This window comes from Hyaena hyaena, unplaced genomic scaffold (assembly GCF_003009895.1).
Source record: "Hyaena hyaena isolate Hyena2069 unplaced genomic scaffold, ASM300989v1 scaffold_780, whole genome shotgun sequence".
Taxonomy (NCBI): Eukaryota; Metazoa; Chordata; class Mammalia; order Carnivora; family Hyaenidae; genus Hyaena; species Hyaena hyaena.
In genome coordinates, this window is record NW_024081410.1 from 115,028 (window position 1) to 135,578 (window position 20,551).

At 58.2% G+C, this 20,551-nt stretch overlaps 1 protein-coding gene across 3 annotated transcripts in view; it reads left to right on the top strand.

The window, feature by feature from the left end:
- The window catches only part of HSPG2 (heparan sulfate proteoglycan 2), a 99,120-nt gene that overhangs the window by 53,302 nt on the left and 25,267 nt on the right, over positions 1-20,551 (top strand). For 2 of the 3 annotated variants that reach the window (XM_039218771.1, XM_039218773.1), the window contains exons 26-50: positions 42-153; positions 342-455; positions 538-665; positions 1,008-1,094; positions 1,752-1,801; positions 2,131-2,225; positions 2,499-2,639; positions 3,005-3,196; positions 9,071-9,163; positions 9,500-9,580; positions 9,750-9,980; positions 11,931-12,044; positions 12,590-12,717; positions 12,841-12,927; positions 13,913-13,971; positions 14,161-14,328; positions 14,479-14,589; positions 16,705-16,805; positions 16,902-17,082; positions 18,054-18,179; positions 18,424-18,576; positions 18,657-18,799; positions 19,116-19,251; positions 19,340-19,488; positions 19,727-19,877. In XM_039218771.1, coding sequence (XP_039074702.1) covers positions 42-153; positions 342-455; positions 538-665; positions 1,008-1,094; positions 1,752-1,801; positions 2,131-2,225; positions 2,499-2,639; positions 3,005-3,196; positions 9,071-9,163; positions 9,500-9,580; positions 9,750-9,980; positions 11,931-12,044; positions 12,590-12,717; positions 12,841-12,927; positions 13,913-13,971; positions 14,161-14,328; positions 14,479-14,589; positions 16,705-16,805; positions 16,902-17,082; positions 18,054-18,179; positions 18,424-18,576; positions 18,657-18,799; positions 19,116-19,251; positions 19,340-19,488; positions 19,727-19,877 — 3,131 coding nt within the window. The remainder of the gene's footprint in view (positions 1-41; positions 154-341; positions 456-537; positions 666-1,007; positions 1,095-1,751; positions 1,802-2,130; positions 2,226-2,498; positions 2,640-3,004; positions 3,197-9,070; positions 9,164-9,499; positions 9,581-9,749; positions 9,981-11,930; positions 12,045-12,589; positions 12,718-12,840; positions 12,928-13,912; positions 13,972-14,160; positions 14,329-14,478; positions 14,590-16,704; positions 16,806-16,901; positions 17,083-18,053; positions 18,180-18,423; positions 18,577-18,656; positions 18,800-19,115; positions 19,252-19,339; positions 19,489-19,726; positions 19,878-20,551) is intronic. The other variant, XM_039218772.1, reaches the window with a different exon arrangement.

Here is a 20,551-nt window from a genome sequence, read left to right on the forward strand (position 1 = left end):
CAGAATGTGTGCTCATTGCTAGTGGGTCTTGTCATTCCCAGGGTCTCTGGTATCAGCATGGACGTGGCTGTGCCTGAGGACACCGGCCAGGACCCCGCACTGGAGGTAGAACAGTGTACCTGCCCACCCGGGTACCGCGGCCCATCCTGCCAGGTGAGCGCCAGGCTCCACCCACCCGCCCGCCAGTTGCCTCCTTGGTGCTTCCTGGTTCCTCCCCCTTTGGCTCCGCCTTCCTCGCCAGGCCCATCCCAGCCCCGCCGCCAATCAGTGGGCACCGCCCCCATGGGACGCCCCGCCCACCGCTCCCTCGGCCATCTTCTTGCCCCCCCGCCCCCCCCCAGGACTGTGACACAGGCTACACACGCACGCCCAGCGGACTCTACCTGGGCACCTGTGAACGTTGCAGCTGCCACGGCCACACGGAGATCTGCGAGCCCGAAACAGGTGCCTGCCAGGTGAGTGCCGCCCTCCTTCCCACCTACCCCAGGGACCCGTGGCCCCAGGGGCTCAGCCTCAGCCCGCGCTCTGCCTCTCCAGGGCTGCCAGCACCACACGGAGGGCCCTCAGTGCGAGCAGTGCCAACCAGGATACTATGGGGATGCCCAGCGGGGAACGCCCCAGGACTGCCAGCCGTGCCCTTGCTATGGAGCCCCCGCTGGTGGCCAGTGCGTCCAGTTCCTGCCTGTACCTGCCCTTTCCTGAAATGTCCGCTGCCCGCTTCCGGACTCCCCTCTTCCCAGCCCCTCCTGAGAGGCAGTGGTCAGATGCTGGCCTTGCCGCTTCCTCAGTGTATCACTCTGTATAAGATATGCTTCCCTCTCTAGGCCTCAGCTTCCCCATCTGTGAAATGGGGATGATGATACACCCCACCTTGGCCACTCGTGTGAGAGGTGACCGTAGCGCGGTGCCTGGCATATGCTTCACGTGCCCACTCTTCCTCTCCCTTCGGCCCTGGTCCTCAAGGAAGGGCTGCTGACCTTCTCACTGTTTGCCCCCCACACTGTCAGGGCCACCCATACTTGCTTTCTGGACACAGACGGCCACCCCACCTGTGATGCGTGCTCCCCAGGCCACAGCGGGCGTCACTGTGAGAGGTGAGGCAGGTGGTGGACAGGGTGCGGAGGGTGCAGGAGGGGCTGCCCCAAAAGCCCCCCACACTCCTTTACGCAGGCCCCCAGGAGACCACCAGCTATCCTCCCTGAGAGATCTAGGGCTGCAGTTCACCTCCAGCCGCCAGCACCCCCTGCCCTAACCAGGCCAGCGACCTCCCAGACTACCCCTCATTCTTTTTTAAAAAATCTTTTAATAAGAGAGAGAGACAGAGCACAAGCAGGGGAGAGGCAGAGAGAGGAGACACAGAATCTGAAGCAGGCTCCAGGCTCTTGAGCTATCAGCACAGAGCCCAACGCAGAGCTCGAACTCGTGAATTGTGAGATCATGACCTGAGCTGAAGCTGGATGCTTAACTGACTGAGCCACCCAGGCACCCTGAAAACCCTTCATTCTTGCTAAAGGTCCTGGGTTCAAGGCCTGATGGGGCTCACCTATGGGCTCTGTGGCCTAGTCCCTGCTCTTCTTCTCCCACCTGTTTACCTGTCTGTAAAATGGGTGGGTTAGGCTGATTCCTTCCAACACCGAGGTCTAATTCCAATCTGAGTCCGATATAGGGCCCCCAGCACAGTCCTGGGCTCACAGCAGGCTCTCCACGATTCTGTGCTTCTGCCCTCCTTTCATCTAATGCTTTCTCCCCAGGTGTGCTCCAGGTTACTATGGTAACCCCAGCCAGGGCCAGCCCTGCCAAAGTGAGTAGAGTTGGGGGAGCCTCTGGGGTCGGGCTACCCTGTCTCCCCAAGGGGTGGAGGTAGGACAGGGCCTTTGTTCTCCTTCGACTTGCAGCAAGTGACTTTCCCTTTCTGAGCCTCAGCTTCTTGGTCTGTAAAATGGGTATAGTAAAAAGCCCACCCACTCCAGAGGCCTGCTATGAATGCCTATAATGCCTATGTTTGGTAGGTGTTCAGAAATAAAGACTCCCTCCCTCTCTTGGTGGTGAGTTTGATGGCCAGAGGGCGGTGCAAGTGAGGGTGCGTGGAGGGGGCTTTGAGGTTCCAGCTGTGGCTTCCCTCCACCTCAGGAGATGGCCAACGGCCAGAGCCAATCGGCTGTGGCTGTGACCCCAAGGGCAGCCTCAGTAGCCAGTGTGACGCTGCTGGCCAGTGCCATTGCAAGGTTAGTCCAAACCCCTGCTCCCTCTGAGACCCTAAATCACAGCCGTAGTTGTTGCCTGGCCTTCCCTCTCCCTGTACCCTTGGGGCTGTCCCTGAGCCCCCACCACCCTTCACCCAAGGGCCCATCTCTGCCCTGCTGCCCAGAGCCTGGTGGGAGATCAGGCCTCACTTGGAGGCTGCGCCGGAAGTGGCTGGGAGGCTGGCCTCAGAGGCCCCTGGAGGAACAGGAGGCCCCCCAGTCTCCCCACACCCTCCCTTCGGTCTGCCCTCGCAGGCCCAGGCAGAAGGCCTCACCTGCAGTCGCTGCCGGCCCCACCACTTCTACCTGAGCGCCAGCAACCCCGATGGCTGCCTGCCCTGCTTCTGCATGGGCGTCACCCAGCAGTGTGCCAGCTCATCCTACAGCCGCCACCTGGTAAGAGCCCGGGCACTGCCCCTCTGAGTCATCGCTGGGGCAGGTCAGAGAGCTGGCGTCCCCTTCTGCCTGTGAGGACACCCACCCCCGTGCCCCTGGCACAGCCCGTCTGCAACCCTTGCTTCTACCTGGACACCCTCCCCGTGGCCCCATTATCGCTTGTGTCAGCACTGAGCCCAGCACCTTTTCCTTTCCCGAGTGTCCTCCCCGCCCCCCGTCCCCGTTATTCCTGTTCTAGCCCTGCTCCTAGCCACCCCCATGACCCACCCCAGTGCCTTCCCACGCCCCTCCCCCACTAAGGCGCCTGCCGCTGCCCCCTCGCAGGCCCGCCCACACCGACCTCCTTGTCCTCTCTTTGTGGCCAGATCTCCACCCGCTTTGCCCCTGGGGACTTCCAAGGCTTCGCCCTGGTGAACCCGCAGCGGAACAGCCGCCTGACAGGAGGCTTCACCGTGGAGCCCGTGCCTGAGGGTGCCCAGCTCTCGTTTGGCACCTTCGCCCAGCTTGGCCACGAGTCCTTCTACTGGCAGCTGCCGGAGGCATACCAGGGAGACAAGGTGTGATGTGCCGGGGGCTGGCAGGCCCTCCCGAGTCCACGAGTCCGTGGGTTCTGAGCCAGCCCCTGCGGAGCCCTGGGGCCAGTGGGTCCCAGATGCAAGGTGACCTCAGGGCAGACATCTGCCGCTTGGCAGTTAGGCGAGCAGCCTCTGGGGTCAGATAGGCCTCGCCTGAACCGGCCCTGCTACTTCCCAGATGACCACCTTTTGATAAACCTCAGCCCCAGGGTGACCAGCAGGATGAGAGATGGTGCCTAGGACAGAAACGCTTTCCTGTTAATGGTTATTCGCTTTCATGCAACAAACAGGTCCCTAGGCGAGGCCCTGGGAACACAAAGACAGATGTGGCAGTTTCAGTTTCACCCGTTTGCTTATGCAGCGTTCCCTCATCTGTGCAGTGCTCTGTGCAGTGCTCTGTGCTCAGTGTCGGGCGTGAGACGAACTCTGATTATAAGTCATGGTTACTGAGCTCGCGCCGTGCTGGGCACTGTTCCAAGTGCTTGTACGTGTCATAAATCGCCAGTACTGTCCCATGTCCTTCAAGGGAACAGAGGTGACACCCAGAAGGTGGCAGTGCTGGCATTCAGACCCAGGTCAGAGGCTTGCCTTGAATCCTACACTGGTCAGAGATGAGCCACAGTGGCGGCGTGGGGCGCAGGGTCTTAGGGACGGGCCCCAGAGCAGCCTGCCCAGACGTGTTCTGCGAGCAGCCAGTGCCACCTAATGGCGCCCAAGGAAAGATGGTGTTGGTACAGGAGTCCCCTGCTAGCTGAGGTCAGTGAACAAGCAGATGTGTCCCCTCTCGCAGGATCTCAGGGAGGTCAGGGACACAGGAGGGGGAGAGCCCAAGCTGCCATGTCCTTCTTCGTTGGACAGACCCCAGTATCCCAGCCTCCCCCCAAGGCTGGCCTTCCAGTCCCTTCCCCCTACTCCGGTTCTTCCACACCTGGCTTGCCTGTCTTCCTCCCTACTGCTCTGGCCTTCAGTTCTCAGACCTCTCTCTCTACTCCCTCTCTTGGCGTTTCCCTGTGCCCCACAGAGGGAGGCGTATTTTGCACGGTTGCGCCGGGCTCACCAGGTAGGCCCATGATCTGAGTGGTGAAAATGGGTGTGAAGTGGATGCGACACGGTCATGGTGTTTTCAGATGCCATTAGTCCCGCATGCGGAAGCGCCCGGTGCCCAAGGAAATGTGGGTTTGCATGAGCCCAGACAGGTGCCTGATGGCCCTGCCCCGCAGTACCAGGAAATAGAGCTGGGACGGCGTGCGTCACATCTGCTCTGTGGTCTGGTCCCGCTGCCTGCTGTTTGCGGCCAGAGTGATGGCCAAGGTGGCAGAAAAACTAACCTGATGCTAAACCACTCACCCACTAGGTTACCCTAGCACTACCTCCCGAGCAACTTCCACTAACCGTGTGTGTGTGTGTGTGTGTGTGTGTGTGTGTGTGCGCGCGCGCGCGCGCACACACACACACATGTCCCTTCAGCAGCCCGGTGTAACCCCGGGGTTCCAGCCTGGAGGGCAGAGTATGCATCTTCCTCCCCAGTCAGTGTGGGCCTTTCTGGCGACCAGATCCATGGGGAGAGGACACTCTCCAGGGCTCCAGCGCCGGGGCCCTGGGAGGTCTGAGCTGGGCTCTGCCCTCCACCCATCAGAACCGCACGTCCCTCTCAGAGGAGCAGCTGCGGGCAGCTGTGACAGCTGGGAGGACCCAGGGGCCCCCAGAGGGCAGGGGCCGGGCACAGCGGCTATCCCAGGTAACTCAGGGCCTGGCCGGGGCAGGCTGTAGCTGGGGCCCCATGCAGACCAGAGAGTATATAGTTCAAGCAAGAGCCTTGAGTTGAGGCCCTGGCCTTCCTGGGCCATTTGCCCCCAAGCTAGGTCTCAGCCTGACGCCCAGTCCACTCCAGTGTTGCCCGTGAGAAACATTCCAGAGCCATGAATGGCTTGGGCTGGAACCATGGGCACGCATGGTAAGTGAGGCCCAAGGAGCGGCCTCCCCCACCACAAATTATGCCCCGGGGGCCTGAGCCGGCCAGAGCCGTGTCCTCTGTATGGGCTCCTCCCCAGAGTCATGTGAGCCCATGCCAGGTCAGCCCCGCCAGGCTCAGGAGCAAGAAGACATCAGGTGCAAGGGCCAGAAGGTCAGGCACTTGTGAACAGATAGTGCAGAAGTAGGTGGCTCGCTGGGTCTGGTGCCGTCTGACGGGAGGCCCGGCCTCATGGCGTCTTTTCTGTCCCTTTCTGCTCCTTTCCTCTGCCCTCCCTCTCCCGGTCCCCCAGGTGGATGAGGCCCAGAGGCGGATGGATGCCGAGATCTGGCAGCTCCTTTCCAGCTTTGCCGCCCACCCCCATCCCCCCACCCCGGGGCTCTTGCCCCATCTGCGGCCTGCCGCGGCCCTGCAAGCAGCTCTGCGCTCCTCCTCCTTCCCCCCTTCCTCCTCCTCCTCCTCCTCCTCCTTTTCAGCTTCTGTGCCTTCCTCAGCAGGCTCTCAGGTATGTGCCAAGGCAGCCGCCAAGAGACCCCACCCACCATTTTTTCTAGACTTTAGTTATTTCGGAACCAACTTCACAAACCCTGCCATTTCTGCACACTACCTGGGCTGCGATTTACTTCACATTTCCCTTGATTTTATTATCTTTGAAAGATGTTTTTAAGTAATCTTTATACCCAACGCGGGGCTCGAACCCACAAGCCCGAGATCAAGAGTTGCATGCTCCACTGACCGAGCCGGCCGGGCGCCCCTCACATTTCTCTTTAAGTCCATCACACAGCACCTCATTCGCGCTAGTAATACATTTTCCAATACGTGTTTAAATACGTACTAAATTTCAAAATGTTTTCTGGTGTGCCGTGTCAGTCATCGTGGGGTCCCCAAGAGGTGGACTTGAGGGGACACCAACCCAACCACCCCCAGTGAGAGCAGCCGGGGCGTCTGGATGCAGGGAGGGGCCACAGGTCCCAGGAGCGGGGCTAGGACTTGAGTGTTGGGCTGGTGGCTTCTGTCCCTCCACAGCCCCCACCCGGCCTTCCCTCCAGGGTCTGTGTGTGTGTGTGCACGCGCATGCATGTGTGTGTGTGTGCCCGCTGGGACTGTAGTTGTGTGTGTGTGTGCATGCATGTGCGTGTGTGTGTGTCCCTGCTGGGACTGTAGGTGTATGTGTGTGTGTGTGTCCCTGCTGGGACTGTAGGTGTGTGTGTGTGTGTGTGCATGCATGTGTGTGTGTGTGTATCCCCACTGGGACTGTAGTTGTGTGTGCGTGTGTGCGTGCATGTGTGTGTGTATCCCCACTGGGGCTGTAGGTGTGTGCATGTGTGTGTGTGTCCCCGCTGGGGCCGTAGCTCTGTGTGTGTGTGTGTGTGTGTGTCCGTCCCTGCTGGGGCCGTAGCTCTGTGTGTATGTGTGTGTGTGTGTGTGTGTGTGTGTGTGTGTGTCCCCGCTGGGGCTATAGCTCTGTGTGTGTGTGCGTCCCTGCTGGGACTGTAGGTATATGTGTGTGTGCATGCGCGTGCACGTGTGTGTGTGTGTGTGTGTGTCCCAGCTGGGGCTGTAGGTGTGTGTGTGTGTGTGTGTGTGTGTGTCCCGCTGGGGCTGCAGCTGTGCTCTCTTCCCCCCACCCCCGACCCCCCATTAGCTCTCATTGCCTGTCCTTCTGTCCTAGTTCTCTCTCTCCTACGAAGGCTTCTCTCTGCTTCCTGGGAGCCTCTATTATTGGCAGCTGCCCCAAGCGTTCCTGGGGAACAAGGTAACAAGGAGTTGGGGGTAACAGGGTGTCCTCAAATCCTAAAGTATTTGAGAGCCCTTTGTCAAAGTCCTTTATGACACAGACAGGTAGATCAAGGCCTAGCGAGGGGAAGGGACTTGCCTGGTGTCCCGTCAGCGGCCACAGCCCCGGCGAGGGAGCTGTCTCGCCCAGGAGGCCTTACCCCACATCCAGCTCACTGACCTAGCTGGTTCTGCATTCATTCCCTCAGGAAGCATAATTTAGCACTTGCTGTATGCTGTGTTGTGTCTGGGCAGAAGACGACCCTGGCCCTGGTCGTTCGGTCATCGCCAGCATCATCAATGTCATTATTATTACCGTCGGCATTAGCGTTAAGATTGACGTTGGCTCCATCTTGTTCCAAAAACTATTTAGAATGCCTTAAAAAATTTTTTTAATGTTTATTTATTTTCGAGAGACAGAGACAGAGTGCAAGCAGGGGAGGGGCAGAGAGAGAGGGAGACACAGAATCTGAAGCAGACACAGAACAGAATCTGTGCTGACAGCTCAGAGCCCGACGCGGGGCTCGAACCCACAAACCGTGAGATCATGACCTGAGCTGAAGTCGGACGCTTAACCGACTGAGCCACCCAGGCGCCCCTAGGATACCTTTTAAGAGTACACATAATATGCAATAAAATAACATTCAGAGAGGCAGATAGGACAGCATTGGCATGGTCCAGGGGAAATGAGGATAAGAAAGATCTGCTGAAGCCAAGGGCACAGCCAGGTGTCATCACAGAGGCTGTGGTCTCTGGGGGCACTCGGCTCAAGGCAGTATTTTCCAGAACCTATGTTACTTCACCTTTGTGCTACTCTTCAAGGAAAATATTATTTTTATTGCTATTTCCATAAGAGGAAAGTAAGGCTCAGAGAGGTTAAGTGACTTGTCCAGGGCTGTCCAACCAGTACAGATGGACTTGAACTCCAGTCTTACACTGCAGAGTCTGCTCCGGGAGCCACCCTGAGGCACACGCCTGCAGCCTGGTCCTGGAAGTGGCAATGAACTTGCTGGGATCCAAAGCAGGCAGGAAGCTAAGTTGTTTCGTGGTTACCTAGTTATGCCTTAGAGTCCCTTACCTCACCGTGAGCTTGTGGAAAACACCCTGAGGACACTGTACCTCAATTCTAGCGTGTAGTCAGTAGGCACTGAATAAATGAACACAAAAATGAACAAATGGGCTAGTCCTAATGCAGTGTGGTCTGAGCATCCATCTGCTGTGGTGGCAGAGGAGAGAAAGGGAAGTCCTGGGGCAGAGCTGGGGCCTTGGCTGCCCCCATGGAAGCCCCCAGCAGAAAGCCTAAGGAACCAAGCCTCTTTTGGTTGCAAGCAATAGAAAACCCAAGTCAAGCTGGTTCATATGCAACAGAGAATCTATTGGCTTCTATAACTACAAAGTCTGAGGAAGCTGGTATCAGGCATGGCCGGGTCCAGGGGCTCATTAGGGCTTTTATCTCAATTGGCGTCTTTCTCTGGCTTTCAGTCTGACTAGTAAAGGGAGTATCTTTGTTCCGGTGGAAGGAGCAGAAGTGCCAAGCTTACGTGTCCATCCCTGATTGAGTGGAAGAGGGTGGTGGAAAATGCACATTGGCCGGACCTGGCTCACGTCTGCTCTCAAACCCCATGACCTGCATGTAGTTTCCTTTAAAGGAAACCAGGGCTGCAGTTTGCAAAATATCAGGGAAATGGATTCTAAGCAGACAAAAACCACCTGCCCAAGGGACAAGACCTCTGAAGGCACCCCCCACAGCCCTACCTCCACGGCCAGGAACTTTTTGGACCTTCTGCGGCAAGCTCACAATGGTCACCATCAGTACCCCTCTCTACTTTATGGGAAATTTCTTCAGAGGGAAAGGGACTCGAAGCTTGTTTGCTGAGTTGTCAAGGCTGCTCAGGGTCACCGCCAGCAGGTCCAAGACAATGAAGGAATGGACAGATGTCCTATCTCCCTGGCAACCGGGGGCCATGCACGCTGGCCTCTGGTTGAGTGGAGGGGACAGCACAGGTGCAGAAAAGCCTTGAGAAGCTCCGCCCACTCACCAGTAGGGTCACACACACCCTGGAGGAAGGCAGGGTCAGGCTGTGACTGCAGGGCTTGCCTCTTTGCAGGTGGCGGCTTATGGCGGGAAGCTGCGATACACCCTCTCCTACACGGCGGGGGCGCAGGGTAGCCCACTCTCTGACCCTGACGTCCAGATCACGGTGAGCACGTGGCTTCCAGCCAGGCGGGCAGGAGGGGAAGGTGGAAGCCAGCAGGCAGCCTGTCCCTATCCTGTTGGCCCAGGACTCGGCTGGCCTGGCACAAGGTGGGGGTCTAAGGCCCCAGAACCCCACCCAGTTGGGTTAGACACTACCCAGGCAGAGGCCCAGCTGCTGGGAGAGAGAGGCAGTGAGCATGTGCCTGATTCCTCTGGGCACATGAGCTTGGACGATCACAGACCGGAGGTTGGTGTTATGGAGAGGCCGGCACTGGTGGAGGACACCTCTGTCCGTGGGAGCCCCTCAGTTCCCCTCCCAATGCTGCCGCTGTCTCTGCAGGGCAACAACATCATGCTGGTGGCCTCCCAGCCAGAGCCGCAGGGCCCAGAGAGGAAGAGCTTCGAGATCATTTTCCGAGAGGTGAGACCACACGGGCTTCCCCCGACAGCAGCGCCCCCAGCCTATCCCCCATCCTCCCCTCACAGTCCTCCACCAGTGGCTGGCGGCCAGGGGTCGGGGTGGGGGTGCTGCAGGACTAGCACGTGGGACCTGACACCCCGCCCCCATACCCGCTGTGTCCCCTGCCCAGGAATTCTGGCGCCGGCCTGACGGGCAGCCGGCCACGCGCGAGCACCTCCTGATGGCGCTGGCTGACCTGGATGAGCTCCTGGTGCGGGCCACATTCTCCTCGATGCCTCGGGCAGCCAGCATCAGCTCCGTCAGCCTGGAGGTCGCCCAGCCCGGGCCTCCGGAGGGACCGCAGGCCCTGGAGGTAGAAGAATGCCGCTGCCCCCCGGGCTACGTTGGCTTGTCCTGCCAGGTGAGTGTGGCCAGCCCAGACACCCCTGCTCTAGTACAGCTGGCTCAGCAAGCTGGTCAGCTACCGTGTCCATGCCCTCTGATTATTGCCATGACTTTAATTATTTTAAAGCCTTTCTGGCATCTAAATAGCAACTTTCTTTCTTTCTTTTCTTTTCTTTACTTTTCTTTTAAGTTTATTTTGAGAGAGAATGGGAAAAGGTCAGAGAGAGAGGGAGAAAGAATCCCAAGCAGGCTCCACACTGCCAGCCTGGAGCCCTACGTGGACTTGAACTCATGAACCGTGAGCTCATGAGCTGGGCCAAAATCAGGAGTCGCAAGCTGAACCAACTGAGCCACCCAGATGCTTCTGCCCTAACGTTAATGTACTATGCAGTATCTGATTTATTCTTCCTCATACCCGTAAAAGATGTATAATTATCCCCTTTTGACAGATTTTTAAAAATAGAGGCTCTGAAGGCCGAGTGGCTTCCCCAAGGACATACGGCTGCGCTCTCCAAGGCTGAGACCCAGCTCGTGCTCCCAGGGTGCCCCCTAGAGACAGGGAGGCAATACAGAGACATGTATTTTTCTGGGCCAAAGCAGAGCATAGAAATGCCCCAGGGAGGCAAGCAGTGGGGAGCAGCGTAGGGTTCTGGGCAGCTTACAAGTACGAATGTATGGGGAAATAGTCTGTGATCCAGAAGGATCACCCCCAGAAAGCTGGGCAGGGGGTGGGGGGCAGTGGCCGCTTCCTTGGGCCCGGAACAGAGAATGCCCAGCTGTGAGGGGAGTGCTGTGGTCTGTGCTGCGCGTCAGGAAAAGTCCTCTCCACCCTGGTGAATGAGACAGGTCGGGGAGAGACGAGGACCCCTAATACAGGGAAGGCAGTGGGGGTGGAACAGAAGGCTGGCGGCTGCAGAGAACCCAAGAGCATCAGGAGGGTTTGGCTGGAGACCGTGGACTCCCTGAGGGCAGGGCCTGAGCTGACTGTCTGCCACCGAGTTCCAGGCACATTAGCAGACCACCAGTCAACACTGGATGAGTGAACTTGGAATTGAGGAAGGTGGGGGGGGGGGGCGGGAATCAAGGAAGGGGAGGGGCCAGAGCTGCCATGCCAGGTGGGCGGCAGGGAGGGCAAGTGTGGGAACAGCCAGCGCCCAGACTCAGGAACTCCCCTGTGCAAAGTGCACATCCCCGCAGTTTTACATCCGTGCACCTTTGCTGTGGCCACAAGGACTTTCAAATCCAAACAAATGAACTTCACATCCTTTGAAGTTAGAAAATCTAACACATTTTGGAGGAGAAGCCCTGGAGAGAGCAGAATAATCCCGTGGGCACATTTTCTGCAGTGAAGCAAAACAGATTTGTAAACATCCCTTTGAAATGGTTGCGGGGGGAGGGGCCTGGAGAGGTTTCAAAGGAGGGGTAGTGAATAGAAACTCTTTGTTTTCAGAACCCATGATTACTCACTCAGAATGTGTAAAAACCTCCTCGATTGTGTGTGAGCTGCCTGCCTCTTTCACTTTACTTAGTGACTGTAAGGTAGTTGTAAAGATCTCCAAGGGCTCATTCCAAATCTGGGTCTTCTGAACTGTGTTTTTTCATCTAGGAGTTCAGTTTTTCAGTAGAGACCCTTCAGAAGAATTTTCGGGAACAAAAATGGGAAATGGAGAAGGGTTCTCCATTAAGGGTGAACTATGATTTCAGTAAATTCAGAGCAGCTGGAGATGCCGGGCAGGATGGGGACAGATACTGCCCCAGCTTCCAGAGTGTTGAGGAACTGAACACAAAGCCAGGGAGTAAGGTTCCAGAGAAAGGACGCTGGGGAGAAGGGCCAGGCCTGGGATTTCCCAACCAAGAGCCAATGGGAGTCTAGACTGTGGAGAGAGGCTGGAGAGAGAGGCTTCTGGTCTGTTGGCTCCAGATGGGACCACTTTAGAGATGGAAACCGGCCCTCCTCTCTCCCCAGGACTGTGCCCCAGGCTATACGCGCACTGGCAGTGGGCTCTACCTCGGCCACTGTGAGCTGTGTGAATGCAACGGCCACTCAGATCTGTGCCACCCAGAGACTGGTGCCTGCTCGGTAAGACGCAAGCAGGGCAGGGTCAGGGGTCAGTTTGTCTGGGCCTGGGTGGGGCACCGGGGCTGCCTGGGAGGTGGGGAGGGACAGGCTTGGTAAGGTGGGCCTAGGTCCAGGGGCGAGGTGGCAGGGACAAAGTGCCTGAACCAGCCGTGGGCACCGGGGGGCTGCAGGCATCGTGGGATGGCCAGAACAATAGAATACCATCCTTCTCTTATTTTTAAGTGTATTTATTTATTTGGAGAGAGAGTGCGTCAGTGGGGACAGAGGCAGAGAGGCAGAGGGAGAGAGAGAATCCCAAGCGGGCTCCATACAGTCAGCTCAGAGCCCAACTCAGGTCTCGAACCTACAAATCATGAGATCGTGACCCGAGCCAAAATCAAGAGCGGAGTGCTTAACCGACAGAGCCACCCAGGCGCCCCTTCTATGGTTATTTCTTTAAGATAGGCTCACAGATACGGAAATTCCAGATCCAGGGATTATAACATTGTACAGTTTGGGGTAGACTTTGCCACCTGGTGGGTGGCTGACATCCCTGTGCCCTGCAGCAGTGCCAGCACAACGCCGCTGGGGAATTCTGTGAGCTGTGCGCGCCTGGCTACTACGGGGATGCTACAGCCGGGACACCTGAGGACTGCCAGCCCTGTGCCTGCCCACTGACCAACCCAGAGAACATGTGGGTGCCCCCACTCAAGGCCCAAGGAAGGAGTCCCGTGTGGGAGTGGAAGGCACCACTGAAGTGCAGGGTCGGGGTGGAGAGTGGGTGACCCACAGCCTGACCTCCGCTCCCCGATCCCAGGTTCTCCCGCACCTGTGAGAGCCTGGGAGCTGGTGGGTACCGCTGCACTGCCTGTGAACCTGGCTACACCGGCCAGTACTGTGAGCAGTAAGTTTGCAAATCTGATGGGTGGAGGAGGGGGCCATGTGGTAGACTCTGAAGTAAGAGTCCTGGGGCTGTTGCTCAGAGAGGTCTCTGCCAGGATCACTTCTTTCCCCTGCCCCAGACCCTCCCAAGATTCCCCATCGCCCTTGGGCCAAGCCCAAGCTCATTCCACTTTTAACACCCGAATCTACCATAGCTGGGCCTAACCTCTTGACTTCTTGACATTCTGGGCTTTGCACATACTGTTCCCTCTACGTGAAACTTTCTTCACCCTCAAACCTCCCCTTTCTCACTAACTCCTGTTTGGCCTTCAAAGCTCGGCTTCATTCATGCATTCAGCACGTTTTTATTGAGCACCTACTGTGGGCCATGTAGTGTGCCAGGGAGATAAAGGGGTGAACAAAACAGATTCAGTCTCGGCCCTTAGGCAGTCTGTCACCTGTAACAGGAGGCGGGGCAGCAAGTAATCGTACAAACACATAATTATAAGCCGTGCTGAGTTCTCTGGAGTATAATAGGCTCTCTGAGTATAGAACAGCCCAACGGTGCCATCCTCTGAGGAGCCTCTTGACTCTCAGGCACGGTTAGTGCCCCTCACACACGTCTTTCTCATTTACATAGCTCTTTGCTGGTTTCCCAACAAATGAGTTCTGTAAGGGCGAGAACTTCATCATGTTCTGTCACGTTTCCATAACCGAGCGTAGTAGTTGCTTAATGAATGCTTGTTGAGTGAATGTTTCCCTGGAGAATAAAGGCCTTATTACCCCCATTGTCCAATCTGCTAACATTGCCCTAGGCTCCCCTTTCTCAGCTCAGTGAGGCCCTGTGTTGGGGCCTCTTTGGTCTCTAAAGTCCTTCCAGAGTCGTGAGCCTCCTCACCCCACACTGAGCCCACCCCAGCTGGACTTTCGGCTTCCCACGTCCACCATAAGGCACTGAGTGCCCTGGGGCCTGGAGCCTGACAGAACTGGTCTGTTCCTCCTTACAGATGTGCCCCAGGCTACGTGGGTAACCCCAATGTGCAGGGGGGCCGGTGCGTGCCCCAAGGTAAGTGGGATCATGGCCCCGGGTCAGGGTGACGGAGAAGGCAGTGAGCCCAGGGGGTGTGAGAGTTACTTCATCCGGGGGATGGGGCTGAGGAGGGGGCACGCCACGGCTTGGGAAGACAGGACCACCGGGCACAGTGCTGCATGCTGGGACCTCCTGCCTGAATGGCCTCTCCTGTCCTTCCTCCAGCAGATGCAGCCTCACTGGTGGTCCAGGTGCATCCGGCTCGGAGCATTGTACCCCAAGGTGGCCCCCACTCCCTGCGGTGCCAGGTCAGTGGGAGCCCACCCCACTACTTTTACTGGTCTCGTGAGGATGGGCGTCCCTTGCCTACCAGCACCCAGCAGCGACATCAAGGTATCCATGACCCCAGGCCCCTCAGCCCTGGGAGCCACCCCAGAGGGAGGGGAAGCACACACCTGATTACTGCGATCCTGTCCTTACCGCAGGGCTGGGAGGGAGAAGGGGTGCGTCTGTGCTGACGAGCTTCCATCCACCTCCCGCCAGGCTCTGAGCTCCACTTCCCTAGCGTCCAGCCGTCAGATGCTGGTGTCTATATCTGCACCTGTCGTAATCTCCATCGTGCCAACACCAGCCGGGCAGAGCTGCTGGTCACTGGTGAGTCCCTGCTCCACCCCTCCCCCAGCCGGTCAGTGCTGGGCTGGACTGTGGACACAGACAGTGGGCACGTCCCTCCGCTGGAGGGGGTGGTGGTGCATGGACGGGGGTGCTGGCCACGGAGATGGAGAGGGAGTGGAGTCCAGGCTAGTTTTAGAGGCAGAATTGGCAGGACTTGATTTCGGTCATTGAGAGAGAAGGAAAGGGTAAAATGATGCCCAGGGGTCGGGACCCCAGCAGCCAGGCAAATGAGGTGCCATTTACCAAGATGAACAGGTTCAGCAGGAGGGTGTTTTCACTGGCACCCCCAGAAGCTGAATCTGGGATGAGGATTTGTGTGCCAGCAGTTTCTGTGGGAGGTGAGGTGAGGCGGGAAAGATAAGACATCCCGCAGAGGATGTGTTACCGAGCACATTCCCACCGGGGACAGTTGTTTGACGTAGCCAAAGACATTCTGGGAAACTCTAGAGTAAAACATGCACCTCGGAGCCCCCACCCCAGGGCCAGCTGATTGATGCACCAGTCCCCCAGCGTCCTGCACCACCTTGGGGACAGACATAGCAATTGCCGGTGGCCTGAGAAAGACCTCAGGCACGGAAATGCAGTGGCTGGCAGAAATCAGCCAGGCAGGCTCTGAAGTGACGCGAGGACAGGCGTGTGGGCAGGACACTCACAGCACCTGCTACACGCAGGTCAGGGGCATCACAAGTCTGCAACTCCAGCTTGAACATGTCAAGGTGAAGAGGGAAGGCAGCATGAGGGACTAAGCGGGGATAGCCATTGAGATAGGAGGAGAGCAGGGGAGGAGGTGGTATGTCAAGGGGGCTTCCTGGAAGGAGTGGTCAGCCTCACCACATACCCCAGGGAAGTTAGACACGGGCAGAGAGGGGACCCTTGGAGGTCATCTTTGACAAGAGCCATTTTCAGTGGAGGGGTAGAAACCTGACTGGAGAGAGGTAACGAAAGGCGGGGAAAGCCTAGGGTAGACAGAATAGTCTGCTCTTTCTTTTTTTTTTTTTTTAATGTTTTTATTTCTAGGAGAGAGAGAGAGAGCATGAGCAGGGGAGGGTCAGAGAGAGAGGGAATCACAGACTCTGAAACAGGCTCCAGGCTCTGGGCTGGCAGTCAGCACAGAGCCCGACGCGGGGCTCGAACCCACGAACCGCAAGATCATGACCTAAGCCAAAGTCGGATGCTTAACTGACTAAGCCGCCCAGGCGCCCCACTAGTCTGCTCTTTCAAAAGTCTTGGCTCTGGGGCAGCTGGCTGGCTCGGTTGGTAGAGCCCCGTGACTCTTAAACTCAGGGTCGTGAGTTTGAGCCCTACATTGGATGTGGAGCCTCCTTAAAATAAATAAATAAATAAAGAGTCCTGGCTCTGAAGGAAGGTCAATACATGGAGCAGTAGCTGGGGGAATATAAGGTCAAGGGGATGTTTTTGAAGGTAGGAAAGTCTGGAACACATTTGTCTGTGGAGTAGAATGATCCATGGAGAGGGAGACAAGGGACTGCTGTAGCAAGAGGGTGCACTGACCTGGGAGGAGGTCCTCCGGAAGGGGAGGAAGGGCAGGGCGGGGCTGGGGTGATGGGCTGCGGTGGGGGGAGGGGGAAGGTCTCGTCCCGTGGGACCAGGAAGGAGGGAGCCCAGGTGGATGGATTTGGGAAGATGCGCAAGGTCCTGACTGGTAGTCTCAATTTCCTCAGCGAGTGTGAGTCCAAGCCCTTAGCTGTGGAAAGAGAAGAGGGTGCGGGCGGGTGGAGGGGTTGGGAGGTGTGAAGTTTTGGGGGAGGCTGGAAACTCAAACCAGACAGAGAGGCTCAGCTGGAGTGAAGTGCAAACCGTTAAAAGCAAGTTTGCGGTCTGTGATCATGAACTGGAGCCTGGACTCGTGGCATGATGCTCTCGGATCACAGCCTGTGGCTGCTCGGTGGCAGCAGGAAGAAGCCGTGGGGGCTGGGCCCGCACGAGGGAGGGAGGCACCAGGGAACACGGGGAATCTCAGCTAGCCTGGGAAGGAAGCCACACGCAGACAGGAGGATGGAGAGAGACAGAAAGTGGCCTCTGGACAGGGGCCTGGCCAGCACCCAGCTCATGGGGGCCCCCCTGTCACCACAGAGGCCCCAAGCAAGCCCATCACGGTGACGGTGGAAGAGCAGCGGAGCCAGAGCGTGCACCCTGGGGCAGACGTCACCTTCATCTGCACGGCCAAGAGCAAGGTGGGCAGAGCAGGACCTCAGGGGAGGGCAGCTGTCTCCTGGAGTCTCCGAACTTCACCTCTGACCTCCGTTCCATCCTCCTTACCCCACCTACAGTCTCCTGCTTACACCCTGGTTTGGACCCGCCTGCACAATGGGAAACTGCCAGCCCGGGCCATGGATTTCAACGGCATCCTGACCATTCGCAACGTACAGCCGAGCGACGCGGGCACCTACGTGTGCACTGGCTCCAACATGTTCGCCATGGACCAGGGCATGGCCACACTGCACGTGCAAGGTACACCATTCACTTCCATACCTGGCCCAGCCACCCGTGGCCTTCACCCGTGCCCACCAGGACTAGCAACCATGTCTTCATTCAGCTGACAGTTTGTGAACATCTGGGGGTGTGCTTGGTCCTGGCTAGACTCTGAAGAAATGGGGGGGGGCAAATAGGAGCTCTGCCCTCCTGCACTGAGTGTTCTAATAAGGAGATAAGAAGCATGGGAACAAATGAATAAACAACAGAATTTCACATGGTGATGAGGACTGGGATAGGAATAGACAATGAGGTAGGCGAAGGGTGGCTACTTTCCATGAGGTGGTCAGGGAGGGCTTCCCTGAGGAGGTGACATCTGGGCTGAAAGCTGAAGGAAGTGTTCAGCCACTTAAAGAGCTGGTAGAGTGTTCTTGGCAAAGGAACCAGCATGTGCAAAGGCCCTGCAGCAGGAGAACGTTGATGTGTTTGAGGATCGGCAGGGCCAGCGTGGCTGGAGCTATGGAGGAGGGGGGGGTAGGTGAGGAACTTGAGGATGTGGGCAGAGGTGGATCACAGCAGGGAGTTCTGATTTTATTCTAAAAGCACTGGGGAGCCACCAAAGGGCCTTAAATGCGGAAGTATCAAGAACTCATGGACATTTTAAAATTATTTTTTGTTTGTTTTTTTTTGAGAGAGAAACAGAGTGTGAATGGGGGAGGGGCACAGAGAGGGAGACACAGAATCTGAAGCAGGCTCCAGGCTCTGAGCTGTCGGCACAGAGCCCAATGTGGGGCTCGAACTCACCAACTGTGAGATCATGACCTCAGCCAAAGTCAGACGCTTAACCGACCGAGCCACCCAGGCGCCCCTGGCACCCGTGGACATTTTAAAAGTTCCCTGTGGCCCCTCTATGAACAGACGCCCACGAGGGGCTGGAGTAGAAGCAGAGAGAACAGCAAGGGGGGCCCTCCTCACCCTGACCACATTCTCCTTCTTCTCCCCCTCGTCAGCCTCGGGCACCCCGTCCGCCCCCGTGGTCTCCATCCATCCACCGCAGCTCACCGTGCAGCCCGGGCAGCTGGCCGAGTTCCGCTGCAGTGCCACAGGGAGCCCCACGCCCACCCTCGAGTGGACAGGTGAAGCCCTGGCAGGACTGACAGCGGGGCCCACTCCCCTGGATGTGGGGGTCAGGGGCGGGACTCCAGGCTGCGGGGGGGGCGGGGTGGTCAGGGGCGGGACTCCAGGCTGGGGAGGGAGGGGAGGGCCAGGCACGGGACTCCAGGCTGTGAGGGGCCAGGGGCGGGACTCCAGGCTCCAGGGTCTACCGCCCCCAGGGCCTGGCCACTCTCAGCGGGTGCTGATGCTGCCCCTTTCTGTTAGGGGGCCCTGGCGGCCAGCTCCCTCAGAAGGCACAGATCCACGGCGGCATCCTGCGCCTGCCAACCGTCGAGCCCTCAGATCAAGCCCAGTACCTGTGTCGTGCCCTTAATAGCGTCGGGCAGCACGTGGCCAGGGCCATGCTCCATGTGCATGGTGAGGGGGCGCGGCTGAGGGAGGAGCTTGGGAGCACCAGGGCAATCCAGAGAGATGTCCTCACAGGCCTCTGTGTGCAGGGGGCAGCGGGCCCAGGGTCCAGGTGAGTCCAGAGAGGACTCAGGTACACGAAGGTCGCACCGTCAGGCTGTACTGCAGGGCCGCAGGTGTGCCCAGTGCCACCATCACCTGGAGGAAGGAAGGGGGCAGCCTCCCCCCACAGGTGAGGAACTCTGTCTGCTCTGTCTGGGCCGGACAGCAGGCTCAGCAGGGTCCCAGCACCTGCCACCTTCCATTCCCGTCTCCACTTCCTACCAAGTCTTCTCTCCCTTCTGGTTTTCCTTGCTTCCAAGATGGCAGCCTGCTCACACATCCTGTTCAGCACACGCTGGCAGGTGGCAGCTGCCGGCCTCTTGCTTAGCCAGCCGCCTGGCTCTGCCCACCTTCGTGTCCAACTACCCCTGTCCTCATCCCTGCTGGCAGCCCTTGCCAGGCTGCCTCGCCCCCTGGGGCGGCTGACCCTTCCCCCCGTGCGGCAGGCCCGGTCCGAGCGCACAGACATCGCCACGCTGCTCATCCCGGCCATCACGGCTGCTGACGCCGGTTTCTACCTCTGCGTGGCCAGCAGCCCCGCGGGCACGGCGCAGGCCCGGATCCAAGTGGTTGTCCTTCCAGGTGCGGGGCCTCTGGGCACTGGAGGAGTGGGGAGGGCGAGCCAGGGCTCCCCGAGGCCTACTCAGCCCGCCTCTGGCCCCAACCTCAGGTGCCAGCTCCCCGCCAGTCAGGATCGAGTCCTCATCGCCTTCGGTGACTGAAGGCCAGACGTTGGACCTCAACTGTGTGGTGACCGGCCTGGCCCACACATCCATCAAGTGGTATAAGCGAGGGGGCAGCCTGCCTCCCCACAGCCAGGTAAGAGGGCCCTGGAGCCTGTGGCGGGGGAGCTGGGGGTGGTCCTGATAGGCAGAGGCTTCGCACGGCCTGGATGCGCTCCACCAACGATGGCCAGCCCTTATTTCCCTGCCTCTCCAGCTTCTGCCATGAAGAGTGGAGCCAGTGAGAGCTCGATGAATGACTCACTAAGGCTCAGAGGGAGTGGCGACCGCAGCCCCTCCTCACCCTCACCCACCTGCGTCCCACCCTGTCCCAGGTGCATGGCTCCCGGTTACGGATTCCCCGGGTTTCTCCAGCTGACTCTGGAGAATACGTTTGCCGAGTGGAGAACGAGTCAGGCCCCAAGGAGGCCTCCATTGTCGTCTCTGTCTTCCACAGCACCCACTCAGGCCCTGGCTACACCCCAGGTGAGGAGCCAAGCGGGGCTGGGCAGAGAGGCCAACCCCTGGGATCTGCCCGTTGGTCCCAGGGAAGGTGCCCGCGGTCTCTTCCATGACATCAGGACAAGAGGGGGCGCTCTAGGCGGGCTTTGGACACATGAGGGGACTAAGGACGGGGATAAGGTTGATCTGGCTCACCTGGGGCCCTACGATGAGGATACTGTTTCAGATTTTGTCAGGAAGCATCAGAGTAGGGATTAAACATGGAGATGGGAGTCAGGCTGCCCTGGATTCAAATCGTGCCTCTGCCCTTTATCAGCTGTGAACTAGTTATTTCACATTTTAGGGACTCAGTTTTCTCATCTGTGAAAGGGGGACAACGCCGCTACCATCTGGTGGGAGCAGATGATAAACACTTTCTAGAAGAGACTTGTAACATTGGCTGCATCCCTTGGCCTGGCCTGGGCACTGAAGGGCTCTGGGTGCCTGTAGGCCCTAGCAGCTTATCATAGACCAGGAAGTCATAGGTGGGCAGATGGGCCTCGTGTCCAAAGTTGGAGGGGAGGGTGACAGAAGGAGGGGCCTGAGGGGCCTTGTTGAGGTAGAAAAACATGGTCCCAGCCTTAGAAAGGCCTCCCATCCGGCCTCCCAGGCTAGGGCCTGGTCATGTCCCAGGGTGCTCTGGCGCAGGGCTGGGGCTC